This window comes from Paroedura picta, chromosome 9 (genome assembly GCF_049243985.1).
Source record: "Paroedura picta isolate Pp20150507F chromosome 9, Ppicta_v3.0, whole genome shotgun sequence".
NCBI lineage: Eukaryota > Metazoa > Chordata > Lepidosauria > Squamata > Gekkonidae > Paroedura > Paroedura picta.
This window is the reverse complement of record NC_135377.1, coordinates 58,341,798-58,364,809: the sequence shown is the minus strand read 5'-3', so window position 1 is coordinate 58,364,809 and position 23,012 is coordinate 58,341,798. Positions and strand designations below refer to the sequence as shown.

General features: G+C 44.7%; 1 protein-coding gene across 7 annotated transcripts in view; it reads left to right on the top strand.

Annotated features, from left to right (window-relative positions):
- The first annotated feature begins 13,963 nt into the window (after window positions 1-13,963).
- Window positions 13,964-23,012, top strand: part of MBP (myelin basic protein) — a 135,204-nt gene continuing 126,155 nt past the window's right edge. For 4 of the 7 annotated variants that reach the window (XM_077352930.1, XM_077352929.1, XM_077352928.1 and 1 more), the window contains exon 1: window positions 14,025-14,442. In XM_077352930.1, the coding sequence (XP_077209045.1) occupies window positions 14,040-14,442 (403 nt within the window). In that variant the 5' untranslated portion in view covers window positions 14,025-14,039. Of the gene's footprint in view, window positions 14,443-14,663; window positions 15,198-15,282; window positions 15,476-23,012 lie in introns of those variants that run through there. The other 3 variants (XM_077352931.1, XM_077352932.1, XM_077352933.1) reach the window with 3 other exon arrangements.

Genomic DNA, 23,012 nt, shown 5'->3' with positions numbered 1-23,012 from the left:
TAGACATGTCCAAACTTTTTGCAATTGTTGCATGGTGCTTTTTTTGCAGTACATTTGGGATAACTTGCAAGATGCTATATAGAACCACCACAAAAACACATATCATGTTCTACTTCACTGACCCAAGAACTTTTCAGTTCCTTTGTAGCATACTGAGTTTGTATTGGAGTTTTCTGTAACAAGTCCATATTTTGTACTCTACCCCAGTGCCCAAACATTTCCTCTTCATTTCACTGAAAACTGCCTTGGTTTTTATTGCTGTAGCTTTCTCCAAAGAAAATCCTGGTTCTAAAAGCAAGCATTCTTTGATGTGAGGCATATTTGTCATTTCAACCAGTCAGTCTCTAATCAGCTAATCAGCCAACACTCCAAATGAACAGGAGCCAATTAAGTCTCTCAAAACAACAATATATTGTGAGGTTGATTCCTCTGGCTTCGGTTCACACTGATGAAATTTATGACAATTAGCTACCACATTAATTCTGGGCACAAAAAATCCTTCAGTGCAGTAAAAGCAGTCTTATGTTTACCATCAGCAAGAGGAAACATGTAAAAAATACATTGTCCTTCTACTCCCAAAGAGTAAATAAACAGTGCACATTTTCTGTCTTCAGACACATTGCCACTAATATCAAGCAGATAGAATCATCGAATCATAGAGTTGGAAGAGACCTCCAAGGTCATCAACCCCCTGCAGCATGCAGGAATTTCATAACTATCTCCACCAACAATAACCCCAATTCCATGATGCCTCTCCCCCGAAATAAACAGAATCTCTGGCCAATCTGGCCTGGAGGAAACTTACCTCCTGACCTCAAAGTGGCAATCCACATCTCCCTGGGCCCGCAAGAAAGGGCCACAAGAGCCAAGCACTGGCACAATCCCTTCTGCCCACCCACTCTGCCTACGTTCACAGAATCAGTGACTTATCTAGCCTCTGCTTAAAAATTTCCAAGGAAGGAGAACCCACCACCACCCGAAGAAGCCTGTTCCATTGAGGAACTGCTCTAACTATGATCAAAAATCCAAATCCATAAAGTAAAAGGTGTCAGTGGATTCAAAGACAAAAAAGCCATCCCACTTTTATCACCAATTTGGTGTCTGATCAATAAAGCCTCCAAGTCAAATTTCAAAATCTGTGTTAAGGTCACCTCAAAGAGCAATTAAAACACATTCCTACAGTTGCATTCATTCCTGCTTCTTAGATCTGCCTTATATGCACGTATATAAACATACACACGCTTACACCACACAGCCCCTATAAATGTATCTCCTGCGGCTGTTTACAGGAAGTACCTTGTAGCTGCTTTCATCATAGTTTTTCTTTCTTTCATTCATCCGCTCCTTTGTGCTTGATTGCTTGCTTGCTTTATCAGCTGAACCATGTTGCTGAGCTTGTGCTCATAGAGATTTTGTTTGTTTGTTTGTTTATATACCACCCTTCCCTGAGGCTTAGGGCAGTTTACATGGAACATAGAAAACAGTACGTGGAACTTAGTTTTTCATAACAACAACAATAATATTAACATTAATAACATTGATACCTATAACAGTCCAGGGCAGAACGCATGAATGGATTTCTTAGAGGGAGGAAGAAGTGACCCTGTGGCTATTGCTGGTTTGTAATGTTTGTAAATGGACAGTGGAAGCTTCACATGGAATGGAAGTAAATCTCTTCTCCACTAAGTTTGTTGGGAAGTGTGGTGATTGTGCTTGGTGTCTCTCCTGGGCCGGACAGAATGGAATGTGAATGCATTCACAACTCACTCCCATTAAAAAAGTGGAACGCTGTCTCCTTTGCAGCTCTTTGTTTCTTTTGCTTCCTTGAGAAACTTATTTCTCATAATGCTACATGCATAGCCACTTATTCCCTCTCAGACAGGAGGAGACCTCAAGGGCTGGTTAGGCAGCACTTCTCCGCCCAGCTTTCTCTGACGAGAAAGAAAACTGTGTGCAATTTTTTAATCTCACCACACATAAAAGTAAATGCCTGAACTAAGAGCCCCTATCATTTTTCCCTGACGATAGGATGTTCTTTTACTCTGGGTAATAAATGTACTCGGTTATGTGCCTTGAATACCGTGGAGCAAATTCCAGGGTGAGATGAAGAACTGGATCAAAAGACTGGTAGATACAGTTGCACAAAGCAATCCTAAACAGAGTTACACCCTTTTAATACCGTCATCTTCGACAGTCTTTGGAGGGTATCCTTCTGTTTAGGAATGCACTGTAGGCTGCACAATGCTGGGCCAGATAGCAGGACATGAGAGAAATGAAGACAAAAAAATAAGGCCAGATTTAGGGAGGACCAAATACTGAAGTATTTTGCTGCAAAAATAAAGATGATGTTCTGTCAAGAGAAACCTTACTGAACTTCAAAGTTAACGAAGTAGCAGTTTCAAGTGTGCCCTTATTATGAGGTTTGAAAGTAAAGTATCAGCCTACACCTAACAACTTAAAGCAATTTTATTTTGTCTCTGTTTTTCTCACATTCTCTTCTCATAGGAGAAAAGCAAAACATTACTGATTCTTACAATGAGCTTTTTAACGTAAGCAACATCTCATTTTAGGAACTTGATGACTCCGTACTTGTTTCCGATGAAGCTTTTGCTCTTCGTATTTGAAATCTAAACTGCCGTCAGTTTCTCAGAGTTGCCTTCCCACCCCCCTCCAATTTGTTCACAGCTGCAGTCTCGGATTGATACAGATGTCATGGTATTCATCCTGGGGGTCAGAACAAGCTATCTTTTCCATAATTCTTGACAATATGGTATACCTACAGAGAGGGAGGAATGGAGAGAGAAAGGTTTGCTGGCTTTTTTACACATTTAGGAATATCCCGTTTCCTCAGGGATCCTTCATTCCAGCTGCTGCCTACTTAAAAGAACGTATAAGCAGATTGGTGCAGAGAATACTGCCAGGGTATTTGCTTTTCTGCAAAAATTGTTTCAGCAGGTGAAGCTTCTTTTGTCATATGAATCACAGTGACGAGGGAAAGAGGTATGGTCGCAAAATGCATAGCAAAGCCTCACAGCTTATTCAGCCCTTCTTATACCCTATTCAGTCCTTCTGCCTTAAAATGGGTGGTGGCTGGACAACTTCAGACCTTCCCGGACGATGTAAATTGTTCTGATCATTTGGGCTTGTGCCTGGGTATGGGACTGAATCAGCCTTGGTTGCCCTGATAGATAGCCTGCACTGGGAGATGGACAGAGGAAGTATAACTATTTTGATTCTCCTGAACCTCTCAGCAGCTTTCAATACTATCAGCCATAGTATCCTTCTGGAGTGTTGTTCTGGGTTGGGATTGGGTTGAGATCGGAAGGCATAATATTGTAAGGCACCATTTTACAGTGGTTCCTATCTTACCTGGAGGGTAGGTTTCAGGAGGTGGTGATGGGGGACTGCAGCTCTCATGTGCCATTTCAGGAGCAGAATATAAGAGGGCGATGTTGTCTCTTCCCTCAGTTCCCTGGGATGGGCCAACATAAATAAATATATACATGCACGTGCATGCACACGTGTATCCAAAATATCTGAGGGAAAGTCTTTCCCAATATGTCCACCAGAGAGCACTCCACTCTTCAAATGTGAATCTGTTGGTAATCCCTGCCCCCAACCCAAATATCCTTTTCAGCCCTGTTCCCAGTCTGGTAAAATGACTTGCCATCCAAGATCAGGGCCCAGAAACCAAATCACCAAATCTTTGCTGGCTCCCTATTTATTTCTGGGTAGTAAGATAAGACATCCATATCCCTGTTGAGCCCTGGGGATTCCATTGTTTTGAGTGCTATAATAACTTTCACTCAGCAATTTCCCTTTCCAGACTGTTCATTATGGGTTTTTTTTTTTTTGCAATAAAACAGCAATAACGGACTAATACATCTGCTGTATTACTCTAATCATACATCCTTTATGAGAGATAGCTTTGTAACGTGCACATGGAGTTGGTAACAACAAAGAGACAAAGGGATTAGAAAAAAGGAAAGGAGGATCAGAAACAGGGATGGAAGCTGACAATGTCATATCAGAGCAGTCTCTAAAGCTTTATAGAAATAGATGCCAGATGGCATCACACATTTCATCTTTCTTTTCCTAAAGCCAAGTCTCTTTTTTTGTTTAAAAATAAATTATCCAAGATTGTATGGTCTTTCCATGCTTTTATTGTTGTGTTTTAATTTTTTAACAGATTACATGTTTGCTATAGTTGCCATTGATTTTAGTGGGGAGCATTTCATGCTTACTTTTATGATGATGACCTGGCCAGTACGTCAGCATTGAGGCTCCTGGGGACATATGAATGCCAATCTCAACTGGCCACATCATCTTGTGAAATGGCTGTGTGCTTCTCTATTAGTCTGAAAAATGAGGTAAGTAGAACTTTTCCTAGGGTTGTCAACCTCCAAATGTGGCCTGAAGATCCCCTAGAATTATAAGTGATCTCCATTCTGCACAAATCAGTTCTCCTAGAACAGTGGTCCCCAACCTTTTTATCACTGGGGACCACTCAACACCGGGGACCACTCACCGGGGACCACTCAACGCCTTTTACTGAGGCCCGGTGGGGGGGGGTAGTTTACTCCTCTACTCTCAACCACTGCTCTAGCGCTCTCTGATCGCTATGGTAATGTTTAAACATCCCTTCAAAATAAGATACAGACACACCACAACAATGAAGTGTGTTGTAAAGGGCTGGGGGGGGATGAAGTAAAGGGCCGGGGGGGGAGAAGGCATCCTTCGGGGCCCACCTCCAATTAGTCGAAGGACCACATGTGGTCCACGGCCCACAGGTTGGGGATCGCTACCCTAGAGAAAATGGCTGCTCTGGAGGGTGAGTTAGGGAATTCTGCCTTGCTGAAGTCCTTTCCCTCCCCCCAAATTTTCCTCTCCATGCTCTACCCCAGATCTCCAGGAATACCTCAAACCAGAATTGGCAGCCCTAGGGCCATTCCGCATGACTTTAATGTAGCAGAAGGCTTGCAAATTGTAAACGCTACTAATTTGCAGTTCCGCAAGACGTTGCACGCAATCTGCCACACTCCTGAAACAGTCCCGCGAAAAGCGCTTCATTGTAGTGCTTAAAGGGAAATTGGGAAAAGTGGATTCACCCTCCGAAAAGCGCTACACTCTTGCAAACAATCTGCAACACTAGCAAAAAAAACTCTGTGCATTCCCATTGTTGCGGTTCCAACAAATTCCCTCCCCCTGGCTCTCTCCTCCGAACTTCCGGCGAAGTGGTCGCCATTTTTTTTTCCGGAGCGAGCAGAAAGCAACAAACCAGCGAGCCTTCATTCATAATACAGCGGGTGCTAGGTTAGGGAGCCTCCGGCAGTCGGGCGGAGCGCGGCTGCCAGAGGCTCCCTTGGCCGTCGGCCTGACGCGGTGAGAGGCGCTTCGCGTCTCTCACCGCATCAGGCCGACGGCCAAGGGAGCCTTCGGCAGCCGCGCTCCGCCCAACTGCCGGAGGCTCCCTAACCTAGTGCCCGCTGTATTAGTTGCAGCGGGCTTGATTACTAGTATCCTATAAGAGGCGTAATCATGGAATACCCAAATGTGCCTTCTCCTTGCAGCAGTAGGTTGCCCTTCATAATTTGGTCTCAGCCTGCATGATAACCCTGCATATCACAAAGGGTATTAGAGCCCTTTTCTCCATGTCTAGGTAACCATCATGTGCACTATGGATTGAAAGTGTGAATGGTGGAACAGATGTCTACAGTATTCTTCTCTGTGGCTAATGCCGCTTGTTATTTCATGGTACGATATCTGATTTAATTTATCACCATTTATTATTGGAATGTATCAGTATAGCTCTTTAGTTACTTTGTAGGTATTTCTCTCGGTGGGATACTTGCCTGTCTGTTTGTTGAATCACACGTTCTGTTCTTACTGGTGGTACTATGGTAACTTGTCCTCTTTCATGAGCTTTACCTCAAGTGTAAACACATGAGCAGTCAATGGTTTTGCTCTGCAACTGTTCCTTTCCATTTCCTATGTCATCCAAGGACTCCACTGGGGCAGACGTGTGATGCTGAAGAGCCACCTACCAGACGGCAGTTTTCTTCCCTCTTTGTGTCCGCTAATAGAGACAAAGAAGTTATTTTAGCTAGTGGAAATTGCAAAACCAGTTCTGAACAGAACTAATATGAATGGCAGGCAATAAGTATGCAAAATATTTGATGTAAGAATAGAAAGAAGGAAGTGCCAGTCAAAAACCACCTAATGTTCATAATCTGCTTGCCTTCTTGTCTGCTTTACCTTTAGTGAAGCTTCCTAAAAATGCTACTGGCATTTAAAAGCTGTCAAAAAACTGCAGTTCTTATATCAAAGCAAAATACTTAGTCATTCAGCTCAGGTCTTTTGCAAACTAATTAAGATTTTCTCAAGCAATTTGTTAATTATCTGTCAAAGCACTTGGGTTATGTTGCAATGCATTTTTCAAAACTGTTTGTTTATACAAGTTTCTCTTTTGGACCTTGCGCTATCTGAGCCACTGAAACAAATCAGAACACTTTACAACAGGGGTAGTTGACAACAGGGGTAGTCAACAGCAAATGCTTGCAGGGGCTTATGGGAATTGTAGTCCATGAACATCTGGAGGACCACAGGTTGACTACCCCTGCTTTACAAGACCCAGCTGCCTATCTAACTATTTACTTCATTTGTATTCTGCTGTTCCTCCAAGGAGCTCCTCAATGCATCAGCTTCTGTGAAATGTTATTTTAACTTGAAATTTAACTATACTTCCTTTGGGATTTTACTGGAGTAATTCTGTATAGGACTATTAGTCCCTCAGATAATGGCAAACCCTGTACAAAAAAGCTGTCAGAACTAGCCAAAAAGCCCGTTGCATCCAGGAATGCAATGGGCACTAGTGGGCCCCTGCAGAGGTGGCTGCCACCATCCTACCTTCTGTGCCAGCGTGCGGCTGGGCCAATGGACCCACAGACAGGCAGCACGGCATGTGTCAGTCGAGGCAGTCCTAGTGCCGCTGTCTGGAAAGTCATCAGCACAGCTAGTCAGTGTGGCGCACAGGCCGACAGCCCTGCAGGCAGCTGGCGGGGTGTGTGGCGGCTGAGGCAGTCCTAGTGCTGCCGGGCAGGTTGACAGCAGCACAGCCAGTCATCCCGGCACACAGGTCGATGGCCCCACAGGCAGGCGGCCAGTCAGCAACAGGGCCAGTCAGGCTGGTGCCAAGCAGCTGGGCCAGTAGCCCTGCCAGTGGCTGGGGCGATGGGGCCGCTGCCAGTTGGGCAAGCACAGCTGCTGGTAGCCGCGTTGATGTGCCATCCTCAGTGGCCAGGCAACCTCTGGCTGTGAAGCTGGCTGAGCGGCTTGCAGCCAGCTTCTGGAGATGGGAGCTCCAGGGGCCGGCCCAATCCTAGCATGCCCAGCTTTGCTGGGCGTGCCCTGATTGGGCGGTGCAGGCAGAAGCGCAGGCCGGACACGTGGATGTGTCCCAGGCAGTGCCCCACCTAAAGGGGGTTTTCACAAATATTAGAGCCAGCAAACGGCTAGGACTTGACGACACAGAAAAATACATATCCAGCATTCACATTTGGATCATAGCATTCTAGGACTATTGCTTTAGGTACATGAAGGACAGTAATCAGAATGAATGTGTGTGTGTGTATAGATAGGTTGACTGGGGAAAGCACTGACAAACCTCCCCGTATTGAGTCTGCCATGAAAATGCTAGAGGGCGTCACCCCAAGGGTCAGACATGACCCGGTGCTTGCACAGGGGATACCTTGGATACATATATATACCACCGTTGTGATATAGATATCACAGCTGTGCACTGAGAAAGAGTGGATTGAGAATTTCAAGATCAGGCATTGAACCTGTGTTTTAGGTTTTCAGGAGGCTGTTTTAGTAAGTGTGAATTGCTTTCATCTTGCAAACCCCAGAGTGCTCTGTGTTTTGCTAGCAGCTATTTTCTAGAAGAATGGAATAATGACAAGAGGCTTACAAAGAAAGCCTCCTACTTACAAACATGAACAAACTTCCACTCAAGAGATCTGCTTGAGTTTCAGGCATCAGCTTGGGTAGTTTCTATTTTTTCTTCTTTTTTCTTCTTTCACTCCGCAGAGTTCAAGGAAGCCTACATCATTCTTTCCCCCATTTTTATTCTCAGAATGACCTTGTGGATTAGCCTGAGGGACGATGACTGGCTCAGGACAATAGAGTAAGTTTCACAATGGAGCAGGGATTTACACCTGGGTTTCCCCATTCCCAGTACCCACGACACATCACAAACTCATGTTTAATTATCCTACCCCGGCAGAGGTTAAATCTGTGGGTTCAGAGACCAGGACACCAGGAGTTCATTTCCGCTCTTTACTTTGACCACAGCATGATGTACAGAGAACTAAACAGAGTCGAAACTGAACTAGAGAACCTTCCAAAATCCCCAGTACAATATCCAGCACAGTAAATATTCCCACCAGCATGCACTACTGTCCATTTCCATTTAAACTGACTGGATTTGGCACTTGGGATCAAGCTGCACGTTGGCTGGTATGATCCTGCTTTGGGCTTCAATCTTGGTCCTTGGCAGATCTACAGGCACAACATCAGACATGCGTACTTATAGGTACAGCCACTGTCCCCATTAATACTGAGCCGAACAGGAGAATCTGCCAAGAGAAGCTGCCATGGCACTCACTCAGACTTAGTCTCATTCTTTCTGGACAAAAGATCTGTGTTCATATATCCATATTGCAAATGGGGAAGCTTGCTGAAGTGCCATCTGTTGAGCTCAGGGCAAGAGCATTTAAATTTAAGGCAGGGAACTTGTGACAAAATAGAGCCTGAATTTAAGGATGTTAGAAGGAAATGATGGGGGTTGGGTCAGATATGTTCAATATGCATGGAAGTTATTTGAAAAAACATAAGGTCAGGTAAAATGCATTCTACAGATTTAGGAAGGATACTATCAAGTTCAAGAGAAGGCCATGATTCATAAGCGAGTCAAATACAAGTATGTATATAAACAAAACATGTGCAGGCCCTTAGAAAGTCTAAGAAGCATCATTCGATCTGTAGGGACAGAAGCTATGTATGTACATGTATTGTAGTCATGTAGCATATGTACATAGTTGTGGGGTGAGACCATACTCATACATTGACTAAAGCAGGCACTTAACTCCAAGTTCAGAATGAGCATGTCTCTTAACATTGCTAAAGTTGTCAGAAAAAAAATCACAAATTGTATTCCAAGCCAAATTCTAATGTACCTTGGCATAGAAAAATGTTTCCCTTAAAACACACACACAAACACTGCTTTTGGGTGGCAACGATGTTGTGTTTCATAATTCCCCCACACTGAAAAGTTTCGCGAGGCAGAAAACATCTAACATTAATAATTGTTAATATTGTTTGAATCAAGGGTATTTTGCTAACACAAGAATATTCTTTGGAAAGGTTAATGTTATCTAGGTTATCAAAGAGTGTCATCATATGAGGGTTGTATAAATTATTTAAATTCCTTGGATGGGGGGGGAGGGTTGAATGGGAGAGAACCCTTGTATTTTGAACCCTAGTATATTTTATGAACGATGATAATAGAGCATCCCTGGGTCCTTATTTTTTAGACAGAAAACTGTAAGTAGTCAAATGGCTAGATTTTGGAGTCACTTGTTACTAATGACCATGTACCCATATCTGAAGAGGCAGAGTGCTACTCGCAACTTTGTCACAGCTATAAATACTTGATGATTTGTAAAAAGAAAGTGATGACACATTCTAAAGTTTTTGTATGTCTTTTTTGTACTTTTCCAGTTCCTTGGATGTCACTGTTATTTATTGTTATAGTTGCCACCAAGGAAAGCACTGAAAACGTGGATTATAAAATTGGTAGACGTTTGGGCAATTGTGGCAGGGCTTGCAGCTTGGCCAGGGGGTCGCCGCCACTGTTGCTGCTCCTCCTGCAGGCACCTGCGCTTGGCCGCCAGCCGCTCCAGCAGCACCTCCAGTGCGGCACAGTCTCCCACCAGGCGCTCCAGGTGACAATGCAGCTCGGCAGCCTCAGGCTCCAGGTGTCTGTCTGCAGCAGTGGAAAAGAATGAGATCGGCATGGTAGGACAAGAGGCAGAACTGAACTGAGAAACCCCGGGGAAAAAACAATTTATGTACAATCCTGAACAATGGATCTTCACCTGCATAATTTTATGGTTGGGGGTCACACCACAACATGAGGAACTGTATTAAAGGATTGCGGGGTTAGGAAGGTTGAGAACCAGTGAACTAGATGATTATGTTCTGACTTCCATAGCATTCTCTTCCCTAAAACCCAACATTTTCCCCTGTAGGGCCTCTCTGTACAAAGTCTAAGGCAGCAAACTTGCTTCCAACAATTTCCAACTGGAATAACTAGGCATGATTTACCCAGCAGGGTATTTTTAGGCTCTGGCTCTTGTTGAATATCACATCTTGGATTTGGAATTGGAAGGGATTTTCTGCCAGGCCAGATTGACAATAGCCAATAATCCCCCATTGTTAAATTTACAGAAACCCGTAGATTTTAATGGGTTTACGAATAAGCATGTTTCTGTTTCTATTTGCTTCTGTTGTTTGGGACTTGGACCTGGTTTGCTTGTCTGAACAATCTCAATTATTATATTAAATCTGTTCATTTCCTAAATATATATTTCTGATATGTCGCATGCATACTCTTTCTGACCCACATCAGCTCTAAGAAGGCTGTCAGCTGATTTTCTGGTCCTTTCTAGCCCTCTGACTTCATTCGGGGTGAACTGGGAATAATCTGTTAACAAATTTTTGTGCATTCCATTTTAAGCAGATCCACGTGGCTGCTGCACCTGCTTCCATTTTTGTTATTTCCAGCAGATGTGAGAAAAAAATCTTCTGAGCATGATTCTATTTAAGAGTATCCAGTTCCCCAAATAAGCACTATTCAGTCACTGGTGATTTGTCTACCATTTTTTCCTTAATATCTCTACTATGACATTGTGAAACAGGCAAAATGATAAGAAAAAGTTATTTGAAAGTTTTCAGTCTTCTGGTTCAAGTTATTTTCTGTGAGCCATCAAAAAGGAGTACAGATGGGATTTCAAACTGCTTAAATGGTAATGTGCAGTTTGACAAGAAACAGGAAGGACAGGGAGAAGGAAATGACTTTTGTATGTCAGATACACAGTGCAGAGATACCCGCTGAGCAAGACAGTCTTTTTATAGGGAAAGATCTGTGAAGAATTATCAATAAGAAGATATTACACAATTTTGAACATTAGGAAGAACTTCATATGCCCTGCTATCATCCAGATTAGATTCCTGCAATATTTTGTGGGGCTATTCTTGAAAAATGTCAGGAAAGGACAGCTGACAAAGAAGTCTGTGGCTAGAATTTTGGCTGGAGTGGGTTGTAAGGACCATATCATTGGAATCTTATTCCACCTGCACTGGCTTCCAGGCCCAATCAAGTCTGGCTAGATATGCTAATTAAAAAGCCATTCCTTAGCTAAGTATATAACTTAAATGGAAAGTTTTAAGAAGCAGAGATTGTGTTTCGGAAAAGATCAACTGCTTGACCAAAATCCAAGGAACAATATGTGCATGTGGGAAGAAGCAGCTGCTGTTCATTCTACTTTGTTTGACATCATTATCATAGCCAGAGGCAAGACGCTGTCTAAAACTAAGACTCATCTCTTCGCAATGACAATGTGACCAAATGCATCCCCATAAGCTGTCCCCCAACCCCACAGATATATCTTTGGACTGCTGCCCTGGCTATTAAACACCACATATCAAAATAAGCAAAATCAGCATACAGGTTAAAAAAAAAGTTAGAATATTAAAGACAATGTCTTACAAAGGACTATGTATTCAGTAATTTTCTCATTATGGCAATGCAGTTTTTTTTGTGGGGGGATTCACACAGTAAACCTCTGCTTGCCCCTTAGTATAGAGAAGTTAATTGCTTGAAATTCCCTTCCTGTCATATAAATGGGGACAAAGTATATGCCCAGCAGAAGAGTTAGGATCAGATAGTAGTTTATCACAAAGCATAAACACTTTGAAGAGATTTTTTTGTAAAAAGGTAAAGGTAAAGGTATCCCCTGTGCAAGCACCGAGTCATGTCTGACCCTTGGGGTGACGCCCTCTAGCATTTTCTTGGCAGACTCAATACGGGGTGGTTTGCCAGTGCCTTCCCCAGTCATTACCATTTACCCCCCAGCAAGCCCTGCTTTTTACTGCTCAAAGGAGTCTCATAGCAGCTTACAACTGCTTACCCTTCCTCTCCCCACAACAGACACCCTGCAAGGTAGGTAAGACTAAGAGAGCTCTGAGAGAACTGTGATGGGATTAAAGTCACCCAGCCGCTCCATAGGGGGAAGTAGGGAATCAAACCTGGTTTTCCAACTCGTAACCACTACACCATGCAGGCTCTCAGCCAGGGCTGCAGCCACAAGTGGGCAGGGTGGAGTAGTGCCCCTCCCCCCAATTTTTCCTGCCTTACATACAGGACCCCAGACCCAACCCTCACCCTGGTGTCCTTCCACTTGGAAAGTCCTGGTTGCAAAGGCATAGCCCTACGAAGGTGGAGCCTAGAGATCCGGCAGTGGCGGGAACTAGGGCGAGTGCCCTACAAGCACTTGTTCTCTGTGCTGCAGCAGGGAGAAGAAACCCTTCTCTTAGCCCTCCTCCAAGCCTGGGCCCTTTCTCACCTGCCACCGCAACACCTCGCCACTGCCACTCCCTGCCCTTTGGCCAGCTGCAGCACTTGGCACCCAGTGCGAGTTGGACAGATTGTCAGTTCCTAGTGCTGCCTGGCATGGGGGCCAAGGCTACCAGCAATGTGGTGGGCTCCAGGGTCCCTTTCTCGTTCACCAAAGCCTTGCTGCTGACTCCACTCCTTACTCCATGCCCTGTGCTCCCCAGGTGGCCAGCACTAGATTATGTCTGTGGATCTGTCTGGGTACCATTGCCTTCACTGCCCCTGCTCCCAAGGGACTGCAAAGAAGGCCACAGGTGAGTTAGTGGCGTCCTCTGTCCTGTTCTCTAACTCCATGGGGTTCTGGTCTGGTGGCAAGCCATGTTGGTCTGAGCAGAAGGTTTGAATCCAGTGGGACCTTTAAGAGGAAATACGTTTAAGACCAACAAAGTTTAATTCACGGTATATGCTTTGTGCCCCATAATATACAGTGAAATGGAGGTAATTCAGCAATTTCCCTTTCTAGTCTGTTCTTGAAGCTCTTTTGTTCCTTTTTTGAGGTCAACTATTGAATGTCCTGGAAGGTTGAAGTGTTCTCTTTCAGATTTCTCAGTCCTGTGGTTCTTTGTGTCACATCTATGTCCAGTTACCCTTTGGCGGAAGGTTTAACCTGTTGCTGGCATTTAGGGTCATGAGCATGTGAATAAGCCTAATGCTGTTAGAGCAAGTGATTTTGTTGTCTGGGTATATGTGGCAGCAAAGCTGGCCTCTGAGTTTGTTGCAGCGTCCATGTTAAAATTAGATGTAATATTGTGGGCGAGTTGTACAATTGTCTAATATTGTTCTTTAAATGCTAATCTTTTGGATATTTCCTCTTGCAACTTGTCTCAAGATAAAATTAATATTTATGTTATATCTTAGGTGTACATAATGAGGGCTGTTTTAAAAATAAAACACCAAGTTTACCTTAATGTTACTCTCTGCAAAAATTATTATAGGAATCAGAGCAATATTTATTTATGCAATGACCAGCAGTGAGACACAAAAACAAACAATGTGGTTGAAAATTACTGTGTGTTTTCAGGAGAGTTGCATTTATCCTTCTTTTGAATGTGTCTTCCTAGAACGTTTGATGAAAAGGCACAGACATGTGTGGGGGAGAGAATTTATTTGCTACCAATATCTGAAAGTGTAGATGGGAAAGAAACTGTTGCTCACATTTGCATTGGGGGGGGGGGGGATCCAGACAGCCTTCCAAATGTTTTTAAAGGTATTCAGTAATAATTTTAAGACTAACAAATCAATTCCCCTGGAAAAAAATTGATGATGCTTTGGAGGGTGAACTTCATGGCCTTGTGCACCACGGATGCCCCTGTCCTCTCCAGGGTCCATCCGCCAAAGTTTTCCAACCTGGATCTGGCAACCTTACCCCCGTGTCCCACCAGTGGCAGGTGGGGAACAGCGCCCGGGAACCCTATCTGGCTTACACCCGGTGGAGAATAAAAATGGGTTCCACCACTGTAGACGGAGAATTCTTTGCACGGGCAGGTTAATAATAACACCCCCCCCCCCAAACCGAAACCTAGCTCAGCCGCGAGTAAGCTCCCACCCCGGCTTCCTGCGCCGGTTTTGCCTTGAACGTGTAGACTTTTTAACACGGAGCCTCTTCCCAAACGGCACGCGGAGTCCTCCGTGCCGCCTCAGCCTTGGATCCCCCCCCCCTTCCCCCGCCCCGGCCAGTCCATCGAGGCGGTCTGTTCTGCTCCCAGGTATGAATGCCGGAGAGAGAGAGAGAGAGAGAGAGAGAGAGAGAGAAAGGGCACGCGCCATTTTAAAACTGCAGCGGCTCCGGGGAAGGCGAAAAAGTCGTTTGGGGAAGGACCCGAGTCCAGCCCCTCGTTCCCTCCTGCCTCCGTTTCTCCCGGGGGTTCTCCCGCCTTCCCTCCCTCCCCTCGGCCGGCCTTTGCGGAGCGGCGCAGACGAGGGCGCCCGGGCTCGGGAGCGGCGCGTCTTTCGGGGCGGCCTCGCGCCCTCGGGGCGTTTACCGGCGCGGGTCTGGCTTCCTGGTTCGAGCCCCACCCCTCCGGGCCGAGGGCTCTCCCCGCGCGGCGGAGCCCGGACACGAGCCAGGTGCTCTCGGCGGGAAGGAGGGGGCTCCCGCGGGATCCCCAGCCGGACCACGCCGCGCCCGTCCTGCCCACAGCCCAACCTGGCGGCCACGAGCGAGCCCTCCGCCCCTCCGCCCGCGCGGTAGGCTCCAGGCCACGCTCCGGCGCAACACGAAGCAGAGCCGCTCCGGACTAGGAGGAGCAAGGGACGGGGGGGGGGGGCTTGCCAGGCTGCCCCCCGCGGTGACCTCCCCAGCGCCGCCTTCGCCCTCGGTCTCTCGGAGGTCGGGCGGGGAGAGGGGAGAAGGGGGGCTTCTGTCTTCCTCGGCCGCCGCCCCTCCGAGCGCTCGCCTGTGCGGGTGGATGCTACAGAGCCCCGGAGCCCCCGGAGGCCGAAAGAGAGGAGGACGCCCCGGGTGAGTGACGAGCGGCTCTTCCTCCTATTGCCCGACCCCGACCCCGCTTTTGTCCCTGGTGAGCGGAGGGGGAGAATAGGAAAAGCGGGGGCCCGGCGGGGAGCGAGGCTGCCCAGCGGCGTGGCCCGCGAGGCGCAACACGTGTACGGGATCGGGGCCGCGTGTCGCCGTCTCGTGGGGATCCGGCCGCAAGCGGGGAGGCGCGGAGCGGCGCGGCGGCGGGGTGGGGAGAGCGGAATTCTTGCAGGCACCGCCGGGGCTCTTGCTTCGCCTCCCAGGTATGGCCTGACAGCGCGAGGATTTGACAGCCATCTCCGGGGTGGGAGGGGGGGGGGGATGGATGGGCCAGTGACCTTAACCATTTTCTACACTTCGTCGGTATTCAGTAAGGCTGTTCTCGCTGCACTGAAGAAGGCGTTCAGGGCTGGCTTCTATCGCACCCCACCCCTTGTTTTGGGAAGGGTATTTCCCCACACCTGAAATCAAGGTTGGGAGAAGTTTTCGGAAGGCCTCCCGACTTCCTGGTGTTGATGAGGGAATGGGACCGTGGATAATGCCTGTTATTGGAAATGGAGAACAGATCTTGCTCCAAAAATGAAGTGGCTACATGAAAAGGGTCTGGACTAGGGAAGGGGGGGGGGGGGGCTCTAGCTGTTGGTTACACAGGCCTGGGTTTATGCTAGCAGATAGTTTTGTAAACAGAAGGCTGCAATGGCATGTAAACCTATTGAACATTGGGAGTAAACCTATTTAACATTGTGGGGCTTGCTTGTGAGTGGACCTTCCCAGAATTGTACTGACGACAACACATTGCAATTTCACCTTCACTGTATCTAAGGGCAGCTAGAAATTATAATGCTTAGAATAAGGCTGTGATAGGAACATCAGTCCTAAGTGATGAACATGTAAGAGCAAAAAGGAAGGCTCTGAGTGCTTGCATACTCTTCAACTAAAATGGTTCAAAACCAAAATCCATTTTAATTTGGCAGTACAGGCAGATAATAGTGGAGGGAGTTCATCCCTGGTGTTTCTGAGTGGTTTATAACTTCAGCTGACTTTGGAATGGCCCAAGAAACAACAGTGAATGTCAGTATTTGAAACGGAAACACACACCTTGACATGGACACAGTGTGGCTCTGTAAGCTGGGGGCTGTTCCTTAATACCTTGTGCTCTTGCATCCAGGTGGTATCATATCCGTGCTTGTGAGCTTTTCAGGATAGTCTCATCTCAAAACTACTGAACTTTGTAATAGTGCCGTGATTACAGCCAGCCCTTGTTCACCAAAGAAGTTCCCGGAGGGCATAAGGCTTGTTTACAGCTGGGCTTCCTAAGGGCTAGTTCATGCCCACATAGTTCAGTTGGCTTGGCCAGTGTTGTGCTCCTTCTGACAACTGTTAGCTAGTGATGTGTAATGAACACAGCACATATGCCACGTGTTTTGGTTTGCTAATAAATCATAATGCTGCAGGACATACTTATGGATGTGAGGTGCAATTATAATTAGGTTGTCAAGAATGAAGTAGCATTCAATAAATTCTTGTTAGCCAACTCATGTTTTGCAACTGCCAGCGCATTGTTTTTTTGGACCCATAACCTGTTCAAAGAACATGTTTGGAACGTGAACATTTGAGCTTACCCCCCCAGACTGGATGAAGTACATTTCCATGAAGCTTAGTTTGTTTTAGAAATGTCCTTATTGTAATTTTTTGCAAGCTTTGTGAAGGCTAGTAAGAAGGCCTCACAACAGTACTAACTTAAAATAAATAAACTAATCTCCGCTACTGCAGGTTGCTACTTTTGGAAGGGTTTAAAATATCAAATACTTGAATTAAAAACAAAACCTTGCAGGCAGTTTTGTATGGTACCTGTAAAAGGCATGTATTATATCACATTTTACACTTTATCACTTAAAAAGCTATGTTTACAACATACCTATGCTTCTGAAATACACAAGCACTTTTGAATCAGTTGTAGAAATTCAGTTGAAGGTATTTCTTACTACTGGAGTTGCCAGCCTTTTTGAGTCTGTGAACATCTTTGGAATTTTGACACGGAGTGGTGGGTGCAGCCACAAAACGGCTGCCACAAAACGGCTGTCGCAGGAAGTGGAGCCAACCACAAAGTAACGGCATGCACACGGTGACAATCCTTGTGCTGTGGTGGCAGATGCTGCTAAAGCAGTGTTTTAAAAAACAGCCAATCCAATCTCCAGTGGCCAGTCAGAAGCCTTGCTTGACAAAAGCCCCACACACTTTCTAAAAATACTTGGCAAGCAACAGGAAAGGTGTCAGCAAGCGTGGTGGCATCCACAGCCACAACATGGGGGAGCCTTAGCTTGCTATGTTGCTTCAAAATAAAATGTACAACAGTTTTTTTAAGGGACTGCACAGCGTCTCTCAACCTATGTTCGATATTTGCAACACCAGTATTTAATATTAAACAGGCTGAAAAAAAGAAGAAATGTTAATTGCTTAATATACCCTAATATATGGAGAACAGATATAATGTTATGGCTCATCAGTCACACACACACAGCTCAGCACTGTAGAAAATTAGATTTTATAGACAGGTGTCTTTTTTTTCTTGAGGCTCAAATCTATGAAGACATATTGCATCTGACCCTTGGCCCATCAGTGCCACTACTGTCTACTTAGCCTGGCAGCAGCTCTCCAGGGTGTTGTGGAGTTCTTGTACATCACTGCCTCCCTGATCTTTATTTTTGCATGTCCACCACATATGAAAGAAGGTGCCATCTATGTCTTGACATTTCCAACATTTTTTCTTTATCATTTTTATATATAGACCTCTATGTCCTTTGGAGATATGTACCATCTGAGAAGCATATTTTTTACCACTTTTCTCTTAAAGCCTGAATGGCTGTACATTTGATATCTTTCCCCCCAAAAGCATTCCCATTGCTGCATAGAATGAATTTAATCATACATGTTTTCACTTGTTTGTAACTGGAGCAGTAATTTATAAATCCGTCCTTCAAACTCAGTCATCTCTCTTAAGGCTCCACCTTCAGTGTTAATGATCTTTGCTCTTGAAGTTGATTGATGACATAACAACCATTCAGTGTTTATTCCTTCATCCTTAATGTCTTGCTGTGACTTGATTTTTCCTTGAGAATTCATCTTGATCCTGTACATTAGAGAATTGTTTTTATTTCTGGCATTCTTATTGTGGCAGGCCTGTAATGGGGACATAAGCAGATAATCTGGAGGGCTCAATAAATTTCAATATGCAAACCGTATTCTCAACAGTCCATCTCTGATTATGTGGCTTTTTTCTTCATTTTAGTTAATTTCTTGATTTATAAATAATTATGTAAGTAGATCTACTCATTTGGGCTTTACCATTCTTTATCTTTGGTCTTTAATCCAGTCAATTATTCAAACCAAGCCCACTAATTGGTATTATAATTTTTGGAACTGCTAGTCTTCCACTCTTTTTTTCAACTTGGAATACTTTAAAACTTACTCTTAGTTTCTTGCCATTCTGTAAGTATAGGTAACATTTGTTCTGCCATGCTTCTATAGGTATAGGTAACACTTCTTCCATACATATAGGTCCTATGATTGTGTTGTCTGGGTGTATGTGGCAGCAAAATTGACATCTGGGCTTACTGCAAGCTATGGTACCAGTGTCCATGTTCAAATCAGATATTGTAGTATTGTGAGTGATGAATTGTTTGAGATGGAGGGGCTGGTGGAGGGGCAAGAAAAGGTTCCCCCCCCAGTACTTGTGAAAGAGGACTGTCATAGTGGTTGTAAATCGCTGATGACGCATTATACTATTTTGTTGCAAGCCGTATGTGATGGCTAGTTGTGTTCTGTTATTTTCTCTGTTGGGCCTGTCTTGCAAAAGGTTTCTTCTGGAGTTGTTTATCTGTCTTTTGACTCCATCAGAAGTTTCTTGTGTTTCAGAATGGAATGGAGCCTTGATTATATTTCTCATCCTTTGAATCTGCATGTTCTGACTTTGGGGTGCCCACTTAGTCAGTGGGGTGCCCCCTTAGTCAGTCACCTGATGGGCGAATTGTCTGCTGGCACTATCAGCGGTTCAAAATGATCGCTAGGCATCGTTTTGGCTTATTGAAGGACCAGCTTAGACTACATTTCTGAAAGGCAAGTCCTAAGCCCAAGGACACCTGTACTGCAATTATGTCACATCTCACATGACTCCTGGACTTGATGGAATCTGCTCACATGCCTTGCTGTAAGACACTTTGATCTGGGAACAACTTTTTCAGGTTTTGCCCAATGATGTCGCTGCCCTGATTCAAGCCCATAACCCTGTTTCAGGTGATATGGCACTGCTTGCTGGCCAGTTTGCAGCTCAACCCTGGGGTAACCAGATGGGGCTGAAGCAATGGAACCCAGCTGCAGGAAGGAAGGAAGGATTATGGCCCATAGGTTTGGAAGTGAGCAGTCAGTTGTAGTCTAGTAGGCAGACTCCCAAGACAACATCCACACCCAAGATGGACTATCACTGCCATAAGGAGGGACACTTCAGGAGTGACTGTCTGAAGTTGGTGTCAAAGGAGAAAGAAGATAGTGCCCCCCTCCAAGTGAGTATGTAACAGAGGAAGTTCTGAAGAGCTGGGAGTTGGGGAAGTGGAGGCTCTGGATACTGAGAAACCTCTGGTTGCTATGGTGAAGAAAAACAGGCGAAACAGATCTAGCACCAGGAGGCAGAGCTGGAATCTCAAGAGAAGTAAGTGCTAAAGCTTCCTTGGATGGTGTTGGGGGGGGGGCTGAATGAAGTATTGCCTTAAATGCTGGTAGTCCCCCCATTTCAGAAAAAAAAATGGCTTTATTAACTATGTCACCATGTTGTCGTTGTTGGTGGTGACAGAGAGCTTTCAGAGTTCCTTGACTTCAGCTTGGTCTCCGGAAGTGAGCTGAATGGGCTGGAAAGGATTCCATTCACAATAGGGCTCTCAAATTTTCAATCAACCCATGGCCCTTATGCAGGTGCACTTCAGAGACTAGGAGGGAAAACTACCAGCATTAGTTCACTCGAATGGGGACAATAAATTCCTGATTGCGGTAGACCTGCTGTACCAACATACCCTTGAATAAGAGACCAAGCTATCAGTTCAGCAAAAGATGATTACTCTCAGCCAGGTTAAAGGAATAATAAAGTCAGCCCTTGTAAAAGAACCAGTGGCAGCTGAAGAGAAAGAAAAGCTAGAGATCGATTTTGCAGAAGAGCTACTGACGGTGGGGAAAACAGATCAGAGTAACCTCTGAGGAAGAACTTTTACAAGCTGAAATGCCGGTAAGCTCTACTACTTTCCCTGCTTTTCAGAAAAGCCACAGTGATTTGGGAATGATGGCAGTGATTTGGGAATGATGGCTTTCAGGCATCCAGAATTTTTAAGAGAGGACAGCATTACTGTGCCTTTCTCAGAAACTGTCATTTACAGGCCATGATACTGAGAAAGCGGAACGAAATATCAACAAGTAGTTTAATATGGAAGGAGAGACTGTTGTATAAAGATTATCCCCCTAAGAATTATCCTGAAGAGATTGAGACGGTGAGAAAACTGGTCACACTGCAGAAGTATGAAGAAGTTTTGAGGGTGGCCCATGAGGGTAGAGCTCTTTGGTGGGCATCTGGGCATAAAGAAACTTCAGTGTGAATTTCCAGTTCATTCTACCAGCCAAATATTTGCAAAACAGTGCAAAATTTCTGCAGCACTTGTGAGATCTGTCAAAAAGTGGGATTTCCAAAAGTAGAGTTAGCTGTGTTTTCCAGGAATCTCTATTGATATTTTTTGGGGAACTTTGCCAAAGATAAAATCTAAAAGAAAATTCATCTTGCTGATGGGAGTCCATGTATCTTGTTTTTTTTTGTCAGCATTCACACTTAACTCCATCACAGGCTTTACTATTGTTAGAGTTGAGTTCAACATTTGGATGGCCTGAGGAATGAACAGATTTCATCTATTTAAGTTTCACTTCAGAAAGTTTATGAATGGGCAGCAATTAAGCACACCCCTGTTGTGGCTCATCATCAAAACACAAATGGACTATTGGAGAGGTGCGAGCAGACTTTGGGAAAGATGCTAAGAGCTTACTTTATGGAGCACCCAGTGGGTTGGGATGTGACACTCCCTTATGAGTTTGCCATCAAAGATGCCCTCGTACAGCCAGGTTATTCACCAAATGAGTTAATTTTTTGGAAGAAGAATTACTGGCCCCTTGCAACTTCTAAAAGCCACTTGGGATGTCAAAAAGCCAGTTAGATGTCAAAATGCTCCTCTAAAGGTAAAGGTATCCCCTGTGCAAGCACTGGGTTATGTCTGACCCTTGGGGTGATGCCCTCTAGCGTTTTCATGGCAGACTCAATACGGGGTGGTTTGCCAGTGCCTTCCCCAGTCATTACCGTTTGTCCCCCAGCAAGCTGAGTACTCATTTTATCGACCTCGGAAGGATGGAAGGCTGAGTCAACATTGAGCCGGCTGCTGGGCCTGAACTCCCAGCCTCATGGGCAGAACTTTCAGACTGCATGTCTGCTGCCTTACCACTCTGCGCCACAAGAAGCTCTAGTTCCTCAAAATACCTTGCAGGATATAGGCAAATGCTGGAGCAGGTCAGGGAGATGCCTGGGGAGTTCCTTAAGCAAGCTTAAGCTCAACAAAAGAGCTACTATGACTGGCACGCCAGGAACCTGGCCATTAGGGATACATTTATTTTCATTTTTTTAGCCTGCCATTTCCAAGGGACTTGGAGCAGGTTACAACAAGTGAAAATATACAATTTAATGATTCCATTGAAAAATTGCATAAAATGTTACATAAATTCTAAAGATATAAAATACAAAAATATATAACTTTGCAACAATATAAAAATATAACCTTGCTTGTCTGGTACTTCATTTTGTCTGAGAGAGGAGGAAGGGGCAATCTATAGAAATGCCAATACTCTAATAGAGACGACTAGATGGAGTTGGGCAGGGAGGCCAGGTGAAATCAGATGTAAAATCTTAATTTTGAAGCCTGATCACGTAGCTAAGCTGGAGGCTGTATGTGCTGGACCATATTGTGTAATACTAAAATTTGAGGAGGATAATTATCTGATCCAGGAAATGGGCTCATATAAGTGACTCAGGTTGTTCACATGAACTATTCACATCAAGCATCTGAAACTGTTTTGAGAGAGCCAGATGTTCCCAGTGAAGACTGTAGAGAGGGAAGATCTCTGTTTGCCTGAGTTATTGAATGAGTGTGCAGGAACTGAAGGGTTGGATCTGTGGCCTCTGACTCTTGAATTTAAGGTTTGTGATATCTAATGCAGGTCTTTGAAAGATGTTAGATAGTTAAGCTACTTTTCTTGCTGCTTGATTTCAGAGTGTCCTGTTGCCTATAGATTAAATATTTGTTCTAAAAGAAATTAAAGGAAACTTTATATAATTTTTTAAAAGTGTTTGCCTACTTGTGTACATCTGGTCTGGGAACTCATGGGGTTCAGCCTTGGACTCCTTGATATTGTTGTACCTGAGTTACCACGGATTTTTGAATACTCTTTTGAGTTCTTTCCTTGGGTTCTTGAATATTCCTTTAGGTTCTTTCCCCATATTGCTGAACCTGAATTACTGTAGTTTGCATTTGGTGTGCTAATTATTGTGGTAGTTTCTCCATCATATCTACGATGCCCTAATCTTCATCATCCCCTTTCTACTTATCTTTTAACACATTCCAGATGCCATTCATCTTTTTGCACTCCTCTCTTTAAAAACATTATACAAATCTTCCATTTACTGTACTTTATGCAAATGTGAAGCAATTAAAGTTTAAACTATTA